The following is a 22,267-nucleotide window of genomic DNA, read 5'->3' on the forward strand; positions in this document are numbered from 1 at the left end:
AAGATCTATAGACATCTCAACAGGGACTCCTAGTCTTCCTACAGTTGATTTGCTTCTTTCATGCTACAAAGAGCGACTGAAAATAAATAGAGATGCCTTCATAAAATCGATTATTAGTTGCATGCTGATGTCCTAAAACCAACACTGTTAAGTGTGAGAGGTTGTCTATTAGGTTGTCTTACAACCTAATAGAACAGACAAGGTTGAATGGAGTTTGTCACACCGTCTCGTCTTGGTTTTATTTTGTCTTGTCATATCCTGTTTTATTTTGAAATTCCTAACTCTCCTCTCGTTTCAGAACACTTGCCCTTTCTTGTGTATCCTGTGCGTCTCCCTGATTACCATTGTTTCCACCTGTTCCCCTTTTCCCCCACTTCTTAAATAGTTTGGCTTGTGCCAGTGTGTTGTTGATTCATGTACCACACCAGCGCAATGTCCATGCCACAGTCGTTGATTCTTTGTGTAAGCCTTTGGTCCTCAGTGAATTTTTGTTTGTAATTTCTATACCTGAGTTTAGCTCTTTTTCCATAGCCTTTTGTGTATCCTCTGTATGAGTGACTTCTTGTTTGTAGATTCTTTTTGGCTAGATAAATTTTCATAGCTTTTGTGTTTTCCTCGTTAAGAGTGATTTTGAGTTCTAGTAACGTTTTGCAGAATTACCTTTGATCCTCCACTTAGTAGCGAGTGAGTTTCTTTTGTTTTCTTAGTGAGGTTTTTCCTCCCTATGCAGTGTTTTATTTATTTATTTTTTTTTTTGTTCCTTTTGGTTCCTCTAGTTTTTTTTTAAACCTCCTTCACGAATTATTTTGTTTTCTAGCAACTTAGAACCTAGTGGCGTCCCTTTTAAGTTAATGTTACATAGCCCTGTTTCCTTTTTATCATTCGGTTCTGAGATCATTGCTACCAAGAATAAAGTCTGCGTCTTGCAAAGCCTCTGAGTCCTGGCCTGACAAAGTTTATCAATTTTATTTGTTTGTACATTTTTTTTCCTGTGACAAAAATTTAAGGATCAAAAATTAGGCATATTGACATCAAGTATCATAAAGCATAAAAGAGAGTGTCTAGAGATAGTTTATGTTAATAATTATATGTTAATTTATATGATAATTTATGATTTTTGTGCAATAAAAATATAAATTGACATGACTTGATTACATATATATGAGGAAGAGAGACCAACAACAGCCTTTCACAAAAAAGGAATGGCACAACGATGGCAAAGGAGCAATACACTTCATATTCTTTCCATCCTTGTCCTGTCAACGGGTTCTTGACAGCTCTACACCATATCATCAGTGACAGGATGTCATTCACTCTGCGACACTCTTTCTTTGCTTAAAAGTAGAAGCCAATATACCTCTGGGTTAAAGAATGCCTTATTTTGGCCGGCTGATGTTGTACAGTTTTTTTCTGGCAGCCTCAATACAGTGGGCCTTAAGCATCCATTAACATTTTTTTTAATCTGTGAGATGCTTAATTGATGGTGACCTATGAGTGCATGTGTGAGACCCTCCCTACACTGTGTGTCGACTGTTGAGAAATGTCCATGAAAGACTAATGAGTTCTTCCGAATGACACACCAGTCCCCAGTGGCTGTGAGAGAAACCAGTCTGTTATGCAACAAATATTGATGCAACATTTCACCAGAAAGCAATCACCACTATCTGTTTCCCCTGCCTCCCAAGAGCAAAGGCAGGGAGCATCACGGGAGTCCCCCTGAAGGTGGCTTGCTTAAATGAGCACAAAGGTTGTGTTGTTGTGTCTTCACGCAACTGTGCTCCCCATAACCCTCTGCACTGTGCAGGGTAAAGGTGTCTGTTCAGTGCATAGCTGCACAAACATACTGGATCTATCTGGAATCCAAGTGGGTCATTGGGGGAGACACCTCTAAAAATATATTCAGCTGTGTGCACAGAAATGCAACAGCAGAGCCGCGTCAGTCTCTACGGGACACAAATGAGTCTTGCTTACGTTGTTTGCTCAATTGGACTTGACATGTGGCCCACGCTAATAGTCCTAGAAGTGTCTTGGGCAAGCCTCTTTCCCTCCAATACTCCTTTCTTTCCTTGCCAGTGGTTGTATTTGATGTGACAGAGCTTGAGATTTTTAACTTAAAAGAGACCATGCCTTCACTGCCAAGGAGACACGGGTCAGCTAAATAATATTATTGTTACCCCAATGTCCAACTAAAACATACACAGCGACATAGCAGTTGATGAAGATGAATGACATTAGTCTAATGTTTACCAACAGCTACATAAAACCATTGAAGCACAATTAAAAAAACAAAAACAAAACACAATGCGGTTCCAGACTCTCATTAGCAGATATTTGGCCCATAGGAGGCTACAATGATCCATGATGGGAAATCATCCATCTGTATACTTCAGTTGTTTTCTCAGATTCTCACCCCTCTTGCCTCCAGTGGGATGATGATGAACAACAGGCAGCATCTCCCTCCCGGTTCCTCTTTCATCTCAGGTTGGTGAATCACCTATATTACCTACAAGAATGTCCCCAGGGAGCAAATTCCATTCCCTGAATAGAGAAAAGTGTTTCATCTTTTTATCACTGTCAACACAATCACTTTTACAGTCTCTGTATCAATGACCCTTGCTCTGCTATTAGTGTCTGTGGTGTATAACACAGGAATTCATGAAGAAAGAAAGGGTAATTACACTAACAGCACTAAAGCAACTACTACCATGTTGTAGAGTTGAATTTAAAAGTATAAAACTGACATTTGTTCTATTCAGTTACCAAGACTAACACTGTGAAAGCACATTTTTAGCTTATAGAGCTTCTCCTCCCCAGACTCTATCCCTGCTGCAAAGGAGCCAGCACAAAGCATGATGCTGCACCCACAGAGCTTCATCATTATTACATTATACACATTATTATTACCATATTAGTCAGGTAATGAGCAGTGTCTGATTTTCAGCTCTCTGTTTGGAGATCTGCCCACAGCCTTTAAGCTTAAAGCAGACTGTTATATGCCTCATTCAAAGTAGCTTCCATCCTCCATAAAGGCCTTGTTGATGGAATTCAACTGAGGCAGACAACCTTCTGGCAACCTCTGCCATCTCTGCCCAGGACTATTGAAGTTCTGCTAGAATTATTGTCGTCACCTGCCTGATGAAGGTCTTTCCTGTTAGTTCAGTTTTGCTGCATGATAAAATCCACTAAAACTTGTGGTTGTTCTAAACCGCTGCCATTTCACAATTACTGAAGTCACTGTGCTCACTGGTACACTGAAAGATTCTGAAAAGGGTTTCATATTCTTAGCCTGGTTTACGCCTCAAAACAAAACGTGAGTTACTGGATCTTGTATCCACAGGTGCGTGCTTCAGTTTGCCACATACGGGTGTCCCTCAAGCTGTAGAAAGATCTCATGGAATTTTTAAACAAATAGGATCCAGATGATACATTTTTACATTTATGAAAATAAAAAAAAAGAACATGGAAAAGTATACAAAGCATACTTCCACTTTGGTCTTATGGCTATTGAGTCTAGTTTAAAAGGGAAAAATCTTCTGGAGCAAAGGTGTATATACGCAGTAATCAGCAGATCATACCAGTGAATAAAGCCTCCAATGTGAAACATATTAGCAGTGGTGATGAATCCACAGAGACATAACGTTGGACTCAGTGATCCTCTAACTGCCTCAGGTCCACAGAGAATTTTTGCTTCAGTAACTTACAGTTATCTGTCACTGCTCTCCTCAGCATTGTGTCTGACTGCAGGCGCTGCTGCTTTTCGGCAAAAGATAAAAAAAAAAAAAAAAGCTTTGATGAACATACTGAACACTACCTTCCCACAACTTACAATTACAAATGAAGTTGGCTGTGTGGCATATAGCAGCTGAAGATTGTCACCAGGAGTGTAGTAAAAGGAGAGGCAGTATTTAGAGGGTCATGTCTCCAGGTGACCACATATTGCACTGGGTCTACTGGATGAGTTAATAGTTCACTTGCTTTCAAACACATTTGTCATAACCTTAAGGTCATTATATGTAAGCAATTTGTTCATGATATATTATTTAATAATTTATATCTATTATATATATATTCAGTTTTGATGACAACTTTACACAAGAACAGATTTATACTGCTTACATTAGGTTTAGGTTCACCAAATGACTGCAGTACATCCCTCTGTTAATGTCCATATTTACTCAGATCAGCCACATTAAACACCTCTGGACTAACAGAACAATATAAAATGTTATATATATATATATATATATATTGTTATTATAAAATAATATTGCATTGTAATGTTAATATGTTAAAATTTAACTTCTTGTTAGATGAAAAAAATGCTGCTATCTAATGCTGTTGATTGAGGGCCTTCATTTTTTTATATATAAAGTATCGGACAAACACAGAATGCCAGTCAGCAGTAGGGACCAACATGTATCTATCTGAGGAACAGCAGGCGCCTCCATCTTTATTGTCGCAAACAAACCACCTCCACCAGAAGCTCACCTGAGATTAACTAAAATGAAAACCACAGGGCCAAATGAGTGAGTGCAGAGAGCTAGGCTGAAATTCGCTTTGTTTCCACAATCAGTTTCATTTAGATGTTGTCCCACTGGAGCGGCTGCAGCATTTTGCACAGTATAATTCTAACAGCAGGTGGATTTCAAAGACAATTAACCATACCAGACAAGATATAGCACTGCAATTATAACAAATTAGGCAATTATCGACAATCTGCAGTACTATAGGGGGACATATGTAGCCCTCAGTATTTAGCAAGTTGATGATCCAGCAAGATAAATGGTGTAAAAGGGAGAGAAAAAAAGGAGTGGGTCTGCTGCTCTATGGAATAAGCAGACTCATCATGCCATCATGTTAATTTCATATCACACAATATATGATCATAGCCCCTGCTACTTTCAAGAAATTTGAACCCAGTTTCTGACGTTGCATGTGTTCTCTCCCAACTGCACATAATTAGACCCGTTATGTCTCTAGCACCATCATTATTGCCTCTGTGCAACCTGTAGAAATGTTTCATTGCTTTCAGCAGTGTCTTGAGTCCTGCAGCCAAAGGCAGCTTGATAGTTCTTCACCTTCACTCATATTTCCTTGCATTACTACTGTAGAACACATAATATTTTCACATCTAAAAGTACACATGTTGAAATATGAGACTTTTTCAAGGTGTTATTGATGTCACTGCATTGGGCTCAGGTGGACACACTCCTGTTTGAGCTTTACAAATCCAACTGTCTGCACTGCTGTCCTTGACATGTCCTCGAGGAAAATGGTTCTGGAGAGAAGTAATGAAACACTTGTACACATGCACACTCACAAGCACAAAGAAAGTGCATGCAAATACATGGCCAAACAAACTCATCGCTCACACAGAGCAAGAAATTTCTCTCAGTTTGAACTTAAGAAAAGTCTGATTCTGTCTGACCTCTTGACTTGACCCCATAATCCATCTGTAATAATGGATCCAATCTGGGCTAGTTTGACTCGCTCTCACCTGTGGAGGAAGAAGGTGCAGGGAGAAATCTCATACTCCGATTTATCTTTGTCCGTGCATGTGTGGTGTTATGCGTTATGACATGTTGGCTCACATATCGCGTGTGTTTGTTTCTTCGACCTGGAACAAATTTCTTGCATAGTAAGAAAAATGCCCCGTTTATATATGAAACTTAACTGGAGTCCTTGAAGGGTTTGGGGGAAATTACAGATGCCACTAATTCAGCTGTATGTTGTGTTAGCTAATCTCTCCAAATGGCCTAGTATGCAGTGCATACAGGCTAGTGAGTGAGATGTGAGATGTGTGATAGGAAATAGTATGAGGATCCTGAACCTGATTGGTGGGAAAGCACAGTTGGTGGTAAATGATCTGAGAACATCAGAACAGAGGAAATTTACAAAAACTAACTTCTATCGCCAAGGTTTTCAACCTACCATTGAGTCAGGGGCAGTCAAAGTATAAATTAAAGGCAATTTAAACAAAGTCAGGCTAAATGTGAAGTTGAAAGAAAACACTGAGGCATTAGATTTGTACTCAGCTTCAGCTCCTGCTCCACTGATGATGTTTCCCCCTTACTGATGCCCCTATGCCATAAAACACAACTACTGAAGTGCACCATTAGATTTCCTTGCTGTTATGAATTAAAATACATTTCCTGCATTTTAGATCATTTAAACAAAACTAGATATGGATTTTCACTTTAAGTCCAGGAAATAATTTTCATGAAAGTCAATGATAAGAAGTAGGACAGAGCTCAGTGTTGTGTTGGTTCATCCATTAAATTTCTGTGTGAACAATCTTGTGATTTAGACCCAAAGACACTTGACTCTGTGCATTCGTCACTGAGCAGTAGCGGGCCTTAATGGTCTGATCAAGTGCTTGATGAGGTTTTTCAGTTGGAGGGCTAACCACAGGTTTACATGCTGCAGGGTTTGCAATTGCTGTTTGGTTATTCATTGCATGAGAGAAATAAATGAGATATTCTTTAACCCATGCTAACTGTGTGGCTGATAGCAGTAAAAATCTCAGTCTGTTTGTGATCCACCATGTTGGTTCAGACTCAAAATGTCATCATGGATGGCCATGACCTTTTCCTGTCAGGATAGTAAGAAAGAATGACATTAGAATTAATTAGAACTACGGTGATGTGCTAACTTTACATGGCGCCAGTTTTCTCAATGAGGATATTTGCACATCTAATGCAGGTGCCTTTAAAGAAAGAAAATCTGGCACAGTGCTTTTAATCTAAGTCACAATTTATTGGTTGTTATAGCATTTTGGTCTCCTCACACTTCCATAATTAGTGAAACTCTGAGCTCATTGTTACAAGAACAGTTTGAATTATTTCTGGCTATAATTAATACATTTTGATGAGTGTGCTAGATTTTCTTTCTTGCCAGACAACCTTTTATGCATTGAAATTATATGAAAATGTCAAATTCTTATTTTATCCAATACTTTGGTTTATAATCGAAATTCCCTCAAAACTAGTGATATTTTCACCATCAGCTGAACTTTCAGTATGAGGCAAGTTCATAACAATGGTCATGTGAACTAAGGTGCTGAACATGGTAAACAAAAAGCCTGCCCATTATTGGCATGTTAGCCATGTTAGCATGGGCAGTGCAAACCTGATAAAATGCTGAGATTAGTTTGTAGTTCAAAGCACTGGTTCACTCTCGCAAAGCTGTTTTATATGGAGTCAGAACAGTCTCATTATGAATGAACTCTAGCGGGGGTTTTGAATATCCAGTCAAAATTCAAAACTAACTGATAAAGCATAAGAAAAAGAATAATTTAATGTATTGTTATCAATCTCCGAGTATTATTAATACCACCCATATGCATGCAAATTGTTTCGTAAATTAATAATTTCACTTATACACTACTTAAGTCAGCTCAAAGGAGTTTAAACTTGGAGCAGGTTTTGACCTTACTGTTTAAATTTAAGAGAGCATGCCCACATGAGCGGCACTTGACCGTGACGAAGAAAAACTCGGGTAAACATTAAAATAATACAGTTTCGATATTTTCACTGCAGCCTGGCCGTAATTCATCTTTTCCGCTGTAGACTGAAACAGTGATTTAGCGCCAAACTCCTGCAGTAGGTGCCAACAGCTCAGCGCTCTTAGCCTGAGGCCGTCACGTCCCGCCTCAACAACCGGCCTCGTCTCGGACCTGAGGACACCCAATGTAGCTAAAGCAAATAACGCGGCCCGAACGGCAGTAGCCATTAGCTTAATTCTGCTCAAATAACTGGGGTGGAAGCATAGGGTGGGGGCAGTGCTCCTAGCACATGCTAAAAGCCATAACCATGCATTCAGACAGTGCTAACCTAACCTCCCTTCACCAGACTTTCAAAAATGCCAAAGCATTGGAAAAAAAAATTGAATACATCGATATACGTCTAAAATATCATGTTACTAACGTTTACGCAATATATTTCAAACAACTGCACTTACCGTAGTGACTTGAACCATAGACTCGTCTCCTTCAGTCAGTCAGGAGTCAGGATCAACGCATGGTCCGCAGCGCCATGTACGAGAGAGCAGGGTGGCCAAACCCGTAGATCACTGCAGTTACCATGGTGACGACATGCTGACGCACGCCCACTGTCCTCTAATGTGATCCAGTCAGATAAAGTTTACTTGATCAGTTTACATTACATTTGTGAAGACCATATTTACAAAGTGTTTAATTATTCTTATTAAATTAACTTTTAGTTTACACAGTTCAGTTACAGTTTACTTTAAAATCAAAAGAATCATTTTTTGAGCGCATTTGAAATTCTAAATGAAGCTTTTTTTACACATGGCATTCGCATTATTTCCTCTTCTGGCATATTCATATTGAATTAATACTGCAGAGCTAAAGCCTGTCTTTGTTTTAAACTTTTGTGTTGATTGAATATTTTGTTAAAAGACCAAAAGCAGTCTTGTATTGAAATTTCTCAGACTGTAAAACGGTGGGGTCAGAACAGACTCATAATGAATTAACTCCCGCGGGTGTTTTCGTATTCGTCTTTGGCCGTTTCGTACTCGTTAAAAGTATTAATTCAGTATGAATATGCCAGCAAATTACATTTTTAAGTACACCTCAAAATATATAGATGGTTTCATATGAGAAGGAATGTGCCTTTTTTCAACATGATGAATCACAATTTTAAGTTTTGATGATTAAAAGAAAAGGTTGGACTGGGTTTAAGCTCTGCTGGTTGCAGGTAAGGATAAAAGCAGATTTCAGCCATAGCCTTTCTCTAATGATGTGAGCTGCCATCTGCACTCAGCTGTGTGCCAGGCATCTCTGGGTTGTCCTCACATCTATCACTACAGTTGGGGGTTAATGGTACAAGCAAGCCAAGGTGAGGCAGTGGATGGGCCAGACATCAATGTCTTCCTTCCCAGGAGTGACAGTGACCTACACACACATCAAAAGTCCCAACTTTTGTATTTGCAAAACATTAAGACAAATCTACCAATCTTGTTCTAGTTATTATTTGGCTTCTGTTTGTATGTTAAAATACCACCCAATGTCACTGTGAACTAATTGACAAATTTTTCCCTTTTGGTTGGAGCTGCCATGGTGTTCTGGCTTTGCTACCAGGGGGAAAAGCCTTTGCATATTTAATAGTAAATAAAGGAGACTGTTATTATTGGCTTCTGGGTAAATAATATTTCAAATGAGCTCAACAGAAATGCTTAGGAAAACAACAGACAATTTACTGATTTCTCATTAGGATTTTACAAGTGAGCATGACCTTGTTGCTGATGCGCATTTAAATTACTTCTGTGCCACTCAGTTATTTTCCTCTCATCACTGGAAATATCTCAGACTGGATAACCATACTGAATTATCTTATGATGTACATTCAATGGCTCTTTACTTGGTACAGAGAATTTTTGGCTTTTTAAGCCTATATAATAATTCTTTTCAGACGGCTTTTTGTAAAATTTAAAGAACACATTTTTTCTATTTTTCTCTCTGCAAGTCATTTAGGTACAGATGTGCACAGTCTTTGTTTTTTTATGCAGAAAAAATAATCATCATGAGAACCAGTTTGTATATATTACACATCAGCCTGCCAATACATATTAAACTGGAGAATTTCATTTTCAAGTATCCTTTGACCACTGGACCATATTAGTTTGACTGCTCAAGTCACTGAAATATGTGTAATTGTGTGAATTAACTATAATTTGAGAAAATTGCTGACAGTAATGAAGATACTGCTCTGGCCTTTGTCCAATCGCAACCATCGCGATGATAAGTTTCAACTCAACAGAATGCTGGGCATTTCTCACTTCAAAATAATATGGTCTTTGTAAAAAACTGGAAATGCTGCTGCTGACAGTGCCAAAATATGAGATGTCAAAAGACTCACCTTTTGAGAGCTGGAGCTTACTTGTGTCAAATGGCTGCTCATTCTTTAAACTGAAATCAACGTCACTAAGTTAGCGCTCTCTGTTGAATTCCTACTAACTCCACTGGCTGAGCTGTTTATTACAATTGTGACCGCAAGCAGTGAGAGGGGGACAAAAACTCAACTCTGCCCCTATGGAATAACAAAATTGTTTCATCCAGACACCATGAGACTTGGTAGACAAATGGAGATGAGCAGGTTATCTATGCCATTCATCTTCTACCATCACAGACAGGAGACAAATTGCTCTTAGAGCAATACTCCACAGAATAAGACAAGAAAAACAAGGACTGTGTCTATTGTATTCACTACAGATTTTGGTAACCACACATTATGTCTATATTTAACCAAAGACAAGAAAAGAGTACAGATAATGTGTAACTGTAGTGTGACTTCAATTATGATCCAATTACAGTGTATTTGCAACTTAGTTAACTCTCTCAGTTAACTGGAAAACACCAACTGTCAATTAGTAAACTAAATTTGATTGGTTCATAAAACAACTGTTCCCTAATAATTGAAACACTAATGCAGGCAGAAAAGAAAACATGCATTAGTTGGATATGTCATGCATGAACTGCTCTACTGTTGCTGCGCTGACTGTCAAACAGTTTTAGACATGGTGCCAGTCAATAAAGGAGACAACCACCCCACCCTTTCCTTGGGCTTAAATGTATCGTCTCAGTGCGACATCATCAAGAAGACAGAAAGACCTTGTCTCTGCACATTAACAAACAGGAGGTGCTTTGTATATTTCTTGTTTAATACAGTTTTGCTTTAACCACACATTTCAAGTAATCTTGTTTTAACGCCATAATTTACACATCAACACTCGTTCATAAAAGAGTACAGCTGGAGTTACTTTCAGACAGATTCCATCATGACAAGTATAGTTGGAGGGTGGACAACAGTGTAACACCTTCTACTGTAAACAGCTACAACGATCTCCTTTTAATTGGATGTGGTCAGATTTTTTTTTATTTTTATGCCTGTCGGATGATGGGGCCACAACGATGCACAGTAGGATATTAGAATTAGGCTGACCTCAACATTTGCTTTACTTTCTCAGTGCCACTGACACACAGCTGAATACATTATTGCACTGAGCTACAGAGAGGCAGACATCTTTGGAGGGACGCTTTGGGCCCGCAGGCCTCAGGACCCCGGAGAGCTCCCCGCGCAGCCGCACTGAGTGAGCAGCCTCAGCCCGCCTGGCCGGGTGAACCTGTGGGGTGAACGCTCAGTGTATAGACTCATTCAGACTGTGTTCACTGGGGGAACTCCGGCTCATGTTTGATAAGCTCGCCATGAGAGATTTCACTTTGTGTGCGTAATAGTTCCTCAGGTTGACCGAGGGCACCTCTTTTATCCCCCCATCGAAATCACAGCTTCTCATTGCGATCTCCAGCTGCTTCTGTCTTTTGTAGAAGAGGGAGAACTTATTGAATATAAGTGTAATCGGAAGCACAACTACTAAGATCCCAGCCAGGATACATGCCGAGGCGGTCAGCTTGCCAGCTATGGACACGGGAACTACGTCTCCGTACCCGACGGTGGTCATGCTGACTGTGGCCCACCACCAGCACGCCGGGATGGTGGAGAGATCCTCGCTGTCCTCTTTCTCCACCGTGTAGGCCATGACGGAGAAAAACGACACCCCGACAGCCAGGTAGAGAAGCAGCAGGCCCACTTCCTTGTAGCTATTCCTGAGGGTGGCCCCCAGGGAGCGCAGCCCCGTGGAGTGACGGGCCAGTTTCAGGATGCGGAAAATCCTCATCAGCCTCAGCACTTGCGCAACTCGTCCCAGGTTGGCCAGCGCCGGGCTGCTCTCCACCACCAGGTTTATGAGGAGCGTCAGGTAAAACGGAAGTATGGACACGAGGTCTATAACGTTTAACGGGTGCTCGAAGAAGTGCAGGAGATCCGGTGCGACCACGAACCTGGCCACCAGTTCCAAAGTGAACCAGCCGATGCCAAAGTGCTCCACAGTCTCAAACCGGGGGTCTTCACTGGGTTTCCCCTCGCTGTCCAGCAGGCTGTACTCGCTCATGCTGTTCATGCACATGGTTGCGATGGAGCCGAGCACCACCAGTATGGAGAGAATGCTGATGACTCGACTGGCCACGGAGTATCCGGGGTTATCCAGCATTAACCAGATGCGCCTGCGTGCGCTCCCGAGCAGCTGTTTGTCAAACTTGGTGGCGTCGTTGTAGAACTCCAGCAGTTCATCAAAGGATGAGGTGGTACTCCCCTCATCGCTCCGCTCATCCCAGTCCTCTCGGTCCTGGTCCATTTTTCTACAATGGTAGGCGCTACTGCAGCAGGAGTCAATGAAGAACTCGTTGATGCCCCAGTACTCGATCTCCTGACTGAAGGAGAAGATGCACAGCTCTGCCATGACGTGCAGCCGCCCCGTGTTGTAGAAATTCAACACGTAGGGAAAGAGAGCCGGGTTTCTGTCGAAGTAAAACTCTTTCTCCGTGTCGTCGTAGTCGTCGCACAGCTCCAGTATGGACTCCTTGGACTGGCAGTGCAGTAGACGCGCAAGCCTCGTCTCGGGGAACCGGGAGATGGTGTCGGATTGGAGACGCTTCTTGAAGCCGCCAACGTTGATGCTGATTGCTGTGTTATCATCCATGTGAACGCCGCCGGCCGGATCCCCCAGGAGGTGACCCGTCATGTCTGCGAAGAGGCACACATGAAGGGAAGCCAAGAAACAGATGTTATCCTCAGACAGATGTTTTTAAAAGTGAACGCCAAAAGTGATACTGATTAGTCTCAGCGTGAGATTGTACGAGCAGTTCCAGGAAGCGCAGCTATTTTCAGCCAAACAAAGACACACATGGAAGAACTTACTTTAAAGCGCCTTCAGTCCACTGGATCCTCCTACAAGAGGACGCTACATTTCAGTTCCAGCGGAGGACAAGTTGTAAGCTCACAGTGAAGAGGACACCTCTGTCCCCTGGAAGCCACAACCGGCGCGTCTCTGTCAGGTCGATCCTGACAGCTTGAGCGGAGGAAGCGCTTTGTAGAACGTGATGCTGCTTTTAGAAATAAATCAAGAAATGTCTCCTTCCTTAGATATATCCGAAGGTAGGCTGAAGCTGGCGCTCCACATTATCCATTCCCCAGGTTACAAACCGTGTTCAGCTCCAGGTATCAGCCGCGGACTGTGGGAGCCATAAGCGCCGATACACGCCCTGGCTGTGGCTTTTGTTGATGCGAGGGAATTCCTTCCTGTCTCTCTCCCTCCCTTAGTCCATTCCTCTCTTTCTGTGTGTGTGTGTGTGTGTTTCTCTTCCTCTCTGCCTTCTTCCTATCTGTTGCAGCGCATCAACACGTAGCTCTCCCTTCGCAATGCCCTCCTCAAGTGATCTCAGCATCATGCTGCCGAGGGGCGAGGAGCGTCTCCTGGAGGAGAGGGAGTCACCAAGTAACAAAGCATCCAGAGAGGCAGAGAGAGGGGGCTGAGCTCAAAGCAAATTAAAATAAAACAAACCTGGTGTGCATTTCAGTGATGCCACAGGAGATTACAGAACAGGAACGATATTTATCACGTGAGGTAATCGCACTCACTCTAGAGGGTGCCCTGCAGCAACTTAATTTAGTGTTGCACCTCCCTAAGTGGATGGACTCACAAGAGCCAGGTTTTTTTTTTTTTTTTTTTTTTTTTAAAGCAACATCAGAAGAAAGACAGATAATGTATGGAGGACCAAAACTGTCACAATTAAAAATAAATGTATAAATAGAATTAAATATCAATAAATAAGTAAAAGCGCTCTGCTCGCATATTTATTTATTTTATGCTGCAGACAATGTCAGCATGAACTGCAAAAGGAAATATTATTAAAATGAGGGGGTGGTCCTAAACTGTTCGCCTATTGGTTGATTGACATTAGTGCAGAAATCGACTAGCTATGCCTGCCAACAATCACATACTTTTCTCTCACAAACATTGACGGGATAAAAATGGCGGAGCTAAAGAGGAGGTCGGTGTCCGAACTTCTCTGGGACGCTGCCAATTGCTGGGATGATTTGGAACGCAGTGAGTAGGAAACAGCTGATGTGATATTTTTTTTTACTTACTTTGCTCTTTCTTTACTTTCTGCTTTCACAAGCTTCCACTTCGGACGAATCTCAGGAAGGGGGAGAAGGCGGGGCGCAAGTTAAGCTCCCTGGGGTTTCGTTTCCACAAGGACAGGTTATCTGTGGTCCTTCACGCATATTTGTGGTGTGAAATTGACACATTTCATTTTGTAAGGTTCACACTCACAATCATTTGTTTTCGGAATAGTCGTGACTAGTTACGTGATGCGAAACTGAAAATTTGTAAATTTTAACCATGCCGCTGTGTGCCGATCCACAGTGCACTTCACTCCATCCCAACTCCCTGCTCAGGTAATATCTGTGAAGGGAACTTCTCTGGACAATATCCCTTAGGAAAGTCGCCTGCATGCCCTCAGAGTCGAGTGACATTACGACGAATGTGATGTTTTGATTTGACTTATTTCCTTTTTATAGTGAGACTTAAAGCCTCTAAGCACTGCCATGGAAGCAGCACATTCATTTCTCATCTGTCCTACACCTCAGTGCTGAATAAATATTTGTACTAGCAGCAATCAATCAGACTTAATGTTGCAAGCTCCAAGTAATAACAAAGTGAATAAGTAAAGTGCTGTCATGGTTTTCATTGGCACAAATTCTGCACCATTTTAATTATAGATCTAGTTGTAGTCATGAATGTCATGGTCAGTGTACTCTGCTCTGTTCAGTGTACCAATATTTCTGTATTTTTAAATAATATTTATGTAAATATTTACAGCCATCGCCATACCAGGAACACCACACACGGTTGGCCAACACCACCCTGTTGATGATAAGCTATGTTTTGAATACAGAAATTTTAATTTCTCATGTCCATATCCCATTCTACCTAAATGAAGGATGCCTTGATGCGAAGCATTACTTCAAGCCATGGGTTTTATCGATACCAAAAATTGTATATTGTGCTCTTCTTTGTAGCTGAAGTTTCAAGACTATTTTCTGCCTACACAAACACTAGGCCAAGGCAGCCAAGATCTTCCCATCGCTACACCAGTTACACACGTCAGTTTTTTTGCCTTTCCAAAAAGGATTCCACCTTTGCACCCACATGGTATGAGAAGGACTGTTTCCGGAGAGCAGGGCTGGGTGTGAGTCGCTTGAACTTTCAAGGTAAGTTGTGTCATTTTGTGCGATAGTTACTACTTTGCATGCCAATGTGCAATATACAGTATACGTGTCAGCAAGTTTCACTATATCATACTGAAGGAGAAATTGTACCTTGGATCTTGAGCTGATTTTGTCAAGACAGTTTGGCAGCTAATTTCCGTCAGTTCTTTCACCTCATTACATGCAATGCTAGACACATACAAATAAAATTGAGACTCATCCTGTAAATAAACCAATCAGACCTTCAAGTGTGTCGATATAAAGACTTGCTTTTTTTATAAATGTATTTTAATTCTACATTTTCAGCAGTTTCATTCAGATTTTCTTTCTAGTCTGATCTTCATGTCAGTATTAAATAAGTAATAGCTTTTTAAATTATTGACAATGTTTACCAGGATCTCTATAGTCGATTTTCGTAAGAACTTTCTTTAAACTTTATTTCTTAGGTGAGCCATCAAGCCCAGGTGATTTCCAAGAACTTATCCTGTCAACCTTTCCCAAGTTAAAGAATGCAGGGGGGTTTGAACTCATGAGAATCAGGGGAAATACAAGGAGCGGACAGCTGATTCCTCTCCCTTGCCCTAACAAAGGCTACACAGGCTACATCTGAGAGACCCAAGTCTTGGAATAAACCACACAACCATTTATATTCTCCCTTTGCAGCTCAGCCTGAGGATGGAGCAGGTAATACTTAGATTTTCCATTTTATTCTGTTTACAATAATTTTTGACTATCTAAACAAAGTTGGCAAGATGGATAAACAGTTTGCAAAATCCTAAAACTGACCCTTGTAATTCACAGGCTGTTGGCAATTAGAAAACTGTTGTATGCATAATGGAAACAGTTTGGAAATCATTTTCAAGGGCATTTTTTACATTGTTGTTGTGTTTTATTTCTTTGTACGTAGGAAGTGAGTGATGTGAGGACTGACCTTGGACCACAGACTGCATGCATTTTGTGGAGAGAAGTTTCCATTTTCAGAAATAAGGCAACACAATGTGGCTTGTTCAAGGTATTGACCAAATTTTTTATATGATCCAAACGATGACGATTCTTTGTCAGCTGTCAAATTTTACTTACTTAACAGTTACTATTCAGGGCAGACGTGTCAAAAAATGTAATAGTAGGTCCAATTTTATATCACCAGAGAGTGCTTTGTTAAATGTACCTTTATTCTTATAATGTAAAAGAATAATTGAGACCACAAAACACTCCACTTTTAAACTAAAAAAAAAACAAAACTTGCAAACAAGCTTTAATTACTTGAGATTTTACGATAATGAATTTGACAACCAGAATCAGTGTTATTTTAGTCAATTTTATAGTCGTTTGTCAGTTCCTACAACCAATTGTGTTATTTTTTTCTAACTGGTGGACAAGCTAAGTTAGTCCTTCAACTGACTCGCCATTGCCTGACTATTGTCTCATAACCATTTTTGAACAGATTATATCATGTTGGAATGAACAGAATGCAGAATAGGTTCTTGTATTCAATTTATTTCTGGTTCTCATAATTTGGAAACATTTCATTAAACAGTACTTATGATAGTGTTATTAGCACGCATTATAACCTGCACACCGTTTTAAACCCTGAGGGTGCATTGATATTTATTATGTGCATTTGACTAAGTGCGTGCAATAACTTTGGGCTCCAAATTTCACTCTACCCTCAAAATTATTCTGAGTTTTTAACTTTTTCACTGCAATAAACAGCATGTATACCAATGCTGCAGATAGAAGGCACTGATTAAATGTCTGTATGCTTTAGTATGCTACTTCACGAATCACCAAACCTCATTTGCATTTATTAAAGACAATTACAGGGTGAGAATGAGGATAGAACTGGATCCAGCAGAACAGGTGTGCTGACCTCACAAGAGGTTGTGCTCTTGGTTGAGGACAGCCTAGACACAGGTTCAGCTCAGGGTTTGTATTTGGTGTTCTTTCCAGATAGGTTTTGTGGGTGAATGACAAGTTTCACCTTTGGCAACACTTCTAATAACCGACATATGCTTTAATTTCCTGTTGTGCTGGTTTAAAATTTAATTTGTGGGCATAACGCAACATTCCCCTTTTCAGATAACTTTCAAAATACATATAATCTAGTACTATAGTCTAATATTTTTCTATATTCCCATCAGTAGCAAGTTCACCACATGAGCAGGAGGTCCCATCAGCAGATCCTGTACATCCAGATGTTGGTAAGATGAACATGGCTGATTTGGATGGTTTGGCTCAAGTAGCAAGTTTTGCACCTATTAAAGCCTATCACAAATCAAGCCACCAAAACAACATTAATCACTCTATTCAAATTCACAGCTGTCAAATACTTGTCATTATCTCTGTAGAAACAATGAAGTATTAACATTTAAAGATAATTCATAAAGTCTGAACACCCTTTTTTTATTTAATTTGGTAATGATGCAGCATTAATCTTGATAAAACATGCCTCATCAATCGCAGTCTGGACTAAATATCCCATACTGACAAACGAAACACCAAAGTTGTTATTTTTTTTAGTTGAATTAATTAAGCAGGAAAAATTCAAATATCAAATTGACATTAATATCCAGACACTTTACTGTGACTCTTACAATTTTGCCAGATGCCCTTTCTCTTGAACATCTGAGATGTTTCTACACATTAACAGGAGTACACCTGTGGCAAATTGAACATATACAATGTGATGTTGACAAAAACATACCTTTCTATATAAAGTTTTGCAGATGACAGTGAAGCTCAGAGACATACAAGACATACATTTAATCAAGTTGAGGCACATATCTGGAGAAGGTTACAAAACATTCATGCTGCACTTAATGTTAGTAAAGAACGTTTGAGAATATGAATTCTTATGTCAGCATGATGCTGCAACATTACAAAAGGTGAATAAAATTATATCAGCATACTATGTAAATGCACTGTACTGGATATCTTGCTCAGTCAACTCATTATTTGCCTTTTTTGTACAGCTCTCACATTATTTATGTACTCATTTTATCTTATTCCTTAATACAATCATGCTTGCATTGACAAGGACCTGTTCTTAAGTTTGGATTACAGAGCTGGATACCATCAAGGGAGCACAACCTTTTACATGTATCACTCGTGAGGCCCACAGAGATGGTGACCACCTGTTATTTAATCCAAGTCTGCAGGATTCAGTGGAGGAGAGGGACAGGGCCAATCTATCTTTTTATAAGAGGCCACGGGTGCAGTGGGCTAATCAACTGCAGTGCAAATTTACAGGTAGAGGCCAAGTCAAGTGTGTTGATATAACATGTTCAAAAGCAACCACAGTTAATCTAATTGTTGTACAGGCATGATCAGACAAAGGAGATGAAACAGAATTAAATAAGTCAGTTGCACCAGAAAGTGCGGAATGTTACCATTATGCTGCTGTCCTTTTATATGTTTTCTTTATATATTGCTCATTACTATATATATATATATTTGGATAACCTTTTTAGAAATTGAAACATTTTGTAGCCCCTTGAACCATGGCTTGTTTTATCTCACTTTGAAATTTTGCAAGGTGATGCTCCCATTGGTGAGAAGGTCACCAGGTATGTGCTGGCCACAGTCATGGACAACCTACAAACCGAATTCATGCTGGATGAGGCAAAGGGTAAGAAAATGAAGATTTTTTTTTTTTTTCGAGTTATGCTTTGGGTTGAAATAAATTCTAATACAGTTTAAACAGGGTTGTACCACAGTGACCCTGCATTTTATCATTAATATGTATATCTCCACTTATGCGACAAATGTTGATATTCACCTTTTTATTGTATTATTGTCAGTAGGTTAAATGCTTAGTGTATATAAAACAATGAAATAACATTCATGTAATATAAATGTGAAAAAGCTTCAGCTCATGAGAAAATACACCAGCCCTTTTCATAGTTAACAGTGGACCATAGATGGACACTAAGCATGACTTAAGCAGGAGATCAAAAACTTCATCTTCATGAAACCACTTTGTCAAAACATAATAAGCCCCAAAGAAGTGGTCCACTTGTGTGTTTAAATCACACCAACATATGACATCCCATGAAAGATCTGTAATGCTGCCATGAAAAAAAAAAAAAAAAAAAACGTAAATTGTTTATCCAGCAGAATTCTACTTCTATATTCGGATTTCCCTCTCGCTCTACCTTATCGGCACCCCCTTCTCTCTCCATCATTGTCCCTTCTCTTCAAGGATCTCTTCATAAACTCGTCAGTATTTCAATATTAAAGCCTACTGTTTTAATATTATTGACCCTGATATTGATGTTCTTATCAATGTTACATGTTGTTTTCAATACCATAATTCAGAAGGTTTTGTTCTCATCATATCAATGTTTAACTGAAATCAAATATGTGAAGCTTTTTTTAAGTGGATGGATTGCTGATCAAAAATCAAAGGCCTCTTTTATCTCAGGAGTGAAGACTCTGCTCTTTGAGGGTGAGCAGGATCACCTAGTGCCGTCCACCTCCCGGGAACTATAGGAGAGTGACATGTTTGTGGTGGCAGGTCGTATATTGGGTCATTGCTTTCTAAATGATGGCCCACGTCTATATGGCTTAAGCCACGCTGTGATCCATGTCCTGTTTGGGGGATTGAGACGGCAACCTTTACCATTGAGGACTGTGTTGATCACAAAGTCTGTGAGGTTGTCACCTTGATTTGTACATTTTCAGTTGTGCTATTTATGTGTTTAGATAATCACTTGTCAATTTTTTCTCTAGTTCTTGTATACTGACATTTGTCTGCAACTGTAAATAAATCACATTGACTGAATTTTCAGAAAAAAGTCATTCAAGTTGTTTCCAGGGATTTTTATGCAAACGATTGTATGTTAAATCTATTTACCATGTGAATAATTTCCAGTGTGTTAAATGAGGGCAAAGTCATGGCAACGGTTGGCCTTTTAAATTTCAACTTGTTTCATGTGAGCACAATTTTAAACAGGCTAGACTGATCCCTAAATTTAGTAGATTATGATTGTCTTTCATCAGCTGGAAGGAACTGAGATCCTCCAAGGGGAAGAAAAATTGAAGGTGCTTGCTGTGAGCCTGCCCTGGGACCTGCCTGGTGTCACTACTGAAAACAGGTGGTGGCTAAGGGACAGAATCCTTATGCATGTTGTAAGTGTCTTCCAAATGCTGAGACATAAAAACATGAATGCAAATGAACAGTGTGACATTGTGTACTTCTTTTGACTGAAGTTGGTCTTTCACACCTGCTGAGGTAAAAATTTATTATTCTGCCTGCTTTAAGTTTCTTGGAGGGACCACCATGCAGATCAAGCAGCTCAAACAGGGATTGAAAGAAACAGGAATCTGGGAACTTCTATGCTCCAGGCTGGATGCTGTTTTCCCTTTTTTTTTCCAAGGGCCTAAGAGTCAGAGATGACACCAGAGGTAGAGTAAATGAATAGCTACTTTTATAAATGTAAAGCTTTTATTGATATAACTGCATGACAAAACATATGGTTTATATTACTCTGAGTAGAATCAGACTGGCCTGACCAGGGAATCAATTAATTTTTTAGATTGTCTGGCCGGAGGAAGATAATTTCGATGACGATGTCTACACCCTTAAAGAACAGCACAGGGCTTTGGATTTTCTCCGCCGCATTATTGAGAAAGGTAAGAGTATTTTGAGATTTTTCTAACATTATGAGTTAACATTATCAGATAATGTCAAGTTAAGATAAATCTTAAGTTGACATGATCTTATGTCAACTTAAGATTTATCTTGTTGTCATCTATTTTTTCTAGGTACTTCCAAGGGATCTTAAAATTCTCATGCAACTTTGGACAGGTTGGGATGTTGTTTCTCAACACCTTAATGTAGAAATGGCAGAGATCACACTTCCACAGTCGTCTACGTGCTTTTTTACTCTAAAGCTCCAAAAAGACACAGACAATTTTGATGCATTTTGCAGAAAGTTGATGGCAAGCATCTCAAGTTCATATGCTGGCTTCAGCCAGTATTAGGACAAAAGGTATAATCAGGCCATAATTGGCTCACCCACTAATCATTAGACTTTTTTTGCATAGAGTTTGCACAGTGTTTGTTGAGCAGGAAGTTACCTTTTTTGTATATCCATGGCCTAATGTTTTTTTTGGAAACTTTCTTTTTATTCAAGTTCTCTTTTTTCCATTAAAAAAGACACTAGCAAGCATCAAAAAAGACAGAAAAAATCCCAAGGCCTAATGTTTTCTCTTTGGCTCTGTGCAGAAATTAAATAAAGTCGGGAAAAATTACTATGATCATGTCTCAATATTTCTGATGTTGAAACCAATGCCAAATTTGAACACAATTCAGTCAAACCTCAATGTAGAGATGATACACATAATTTTTTATTGAGTATTACTTATCACTGTAGGTATTGTTAACTCAGATGTCCACTGTGAATGCATTCCTGTAAGCCCACTTTAAAGTTACAGAAATAGACTGGTAAGTCCAGAATGGGTTTTAGAATCACAGTTTTTAAAATTTCTTTGGTATCAGTAAAAGTACTGTCACATGGACCACAACTGACATATCAAACTGCCGCTTCAAAGAAGTCCAGTTATTTGACGTATGATGGCAACTGTCTCGCTTTTCACATTCAGCACATTAGAAAAGGGCATGGGCATCTGGCAGCTGCTGAATTTCTTTGGGAGTCAAGGCCTGTAGCAGCTGCACTTCAGGGACTGTGACACCTACATGGTGATGACCATCTGGACCCTCCCAGTCAATTCCGTATTTTGTGTCTGCCTGAAGTGTAAAAAAAATATTGTCTCTTAAAGCAGTTGTCACATAAACCACTAGAGAATTATGTCAACAAGTTTGAACCAGCTAGTCCTAAGTGTAACTAAACATGCACACCTACATGGCTAATTTAGAGTTGCTGATTTGCCTAACTTGCATGTGCTTGGACTGTGAAAGAGTTGATTATAAGGAAGAAGAATGTTTTAGCACAAGCCTGCAACATAGAAGGTGTGACTACTTTTCTGAGTACACTCGTGTTACTTTTTTTGTAATATTACACTTCATCATGCAATCTTAAAGGTCTCCATTTCTGTCTGAAAAACAAACCTGAGGGGAGTCTTGTCCCTCACGCTGGTTTTGAGTCCACAACTGAAGAGGTGACCGATTTCTTTCA

General features: G+C 39.8%; 1 protein-coding gene across 1 annotated transcript; it reads right to left on the bottom strand.

The window, feature by feature from the left end:
- Positions 1-11,157: 11,157 nt before the first annotated feature.
- kcns2 (potassium voltage-gated channel modifier subfamily S member 2) lies at positions 11,158-13,161 on the bottom strand. Its single transcript, XM_029505149.1, has 2 exons — positions 12,774-13,161; positions 11,158-12,599 (listed from the first exon to the last, which is right to left on the bottom strand). Exon 2 carries the CDS (start codon positions 12,595-12,597, stop codon positions 11,158-11,160), a length of 1,440 nt encoding a protein of 479 aa, XP_029361009.1. The 5' UTR covers positions 12,598-12,599; positions 12,774-13,161.
- Between the last annotated feature and the right edge of the window lie 9,106 nt (positions 13,162-22,267).

Source organism: Echeneis naucrates, chromosome 6 (assembly GCF_900963305.1).
Source record: "Echeneis naucrates chromosome 6, fEcheNa1.1, whole genome shotgun sequence".
Lineage (NCBI taxonomy): Eukaryota > Metazoa > Chordata > Actinopteri > Carangiformes > Echeneidae > Echeneis > Echeneis naucrates.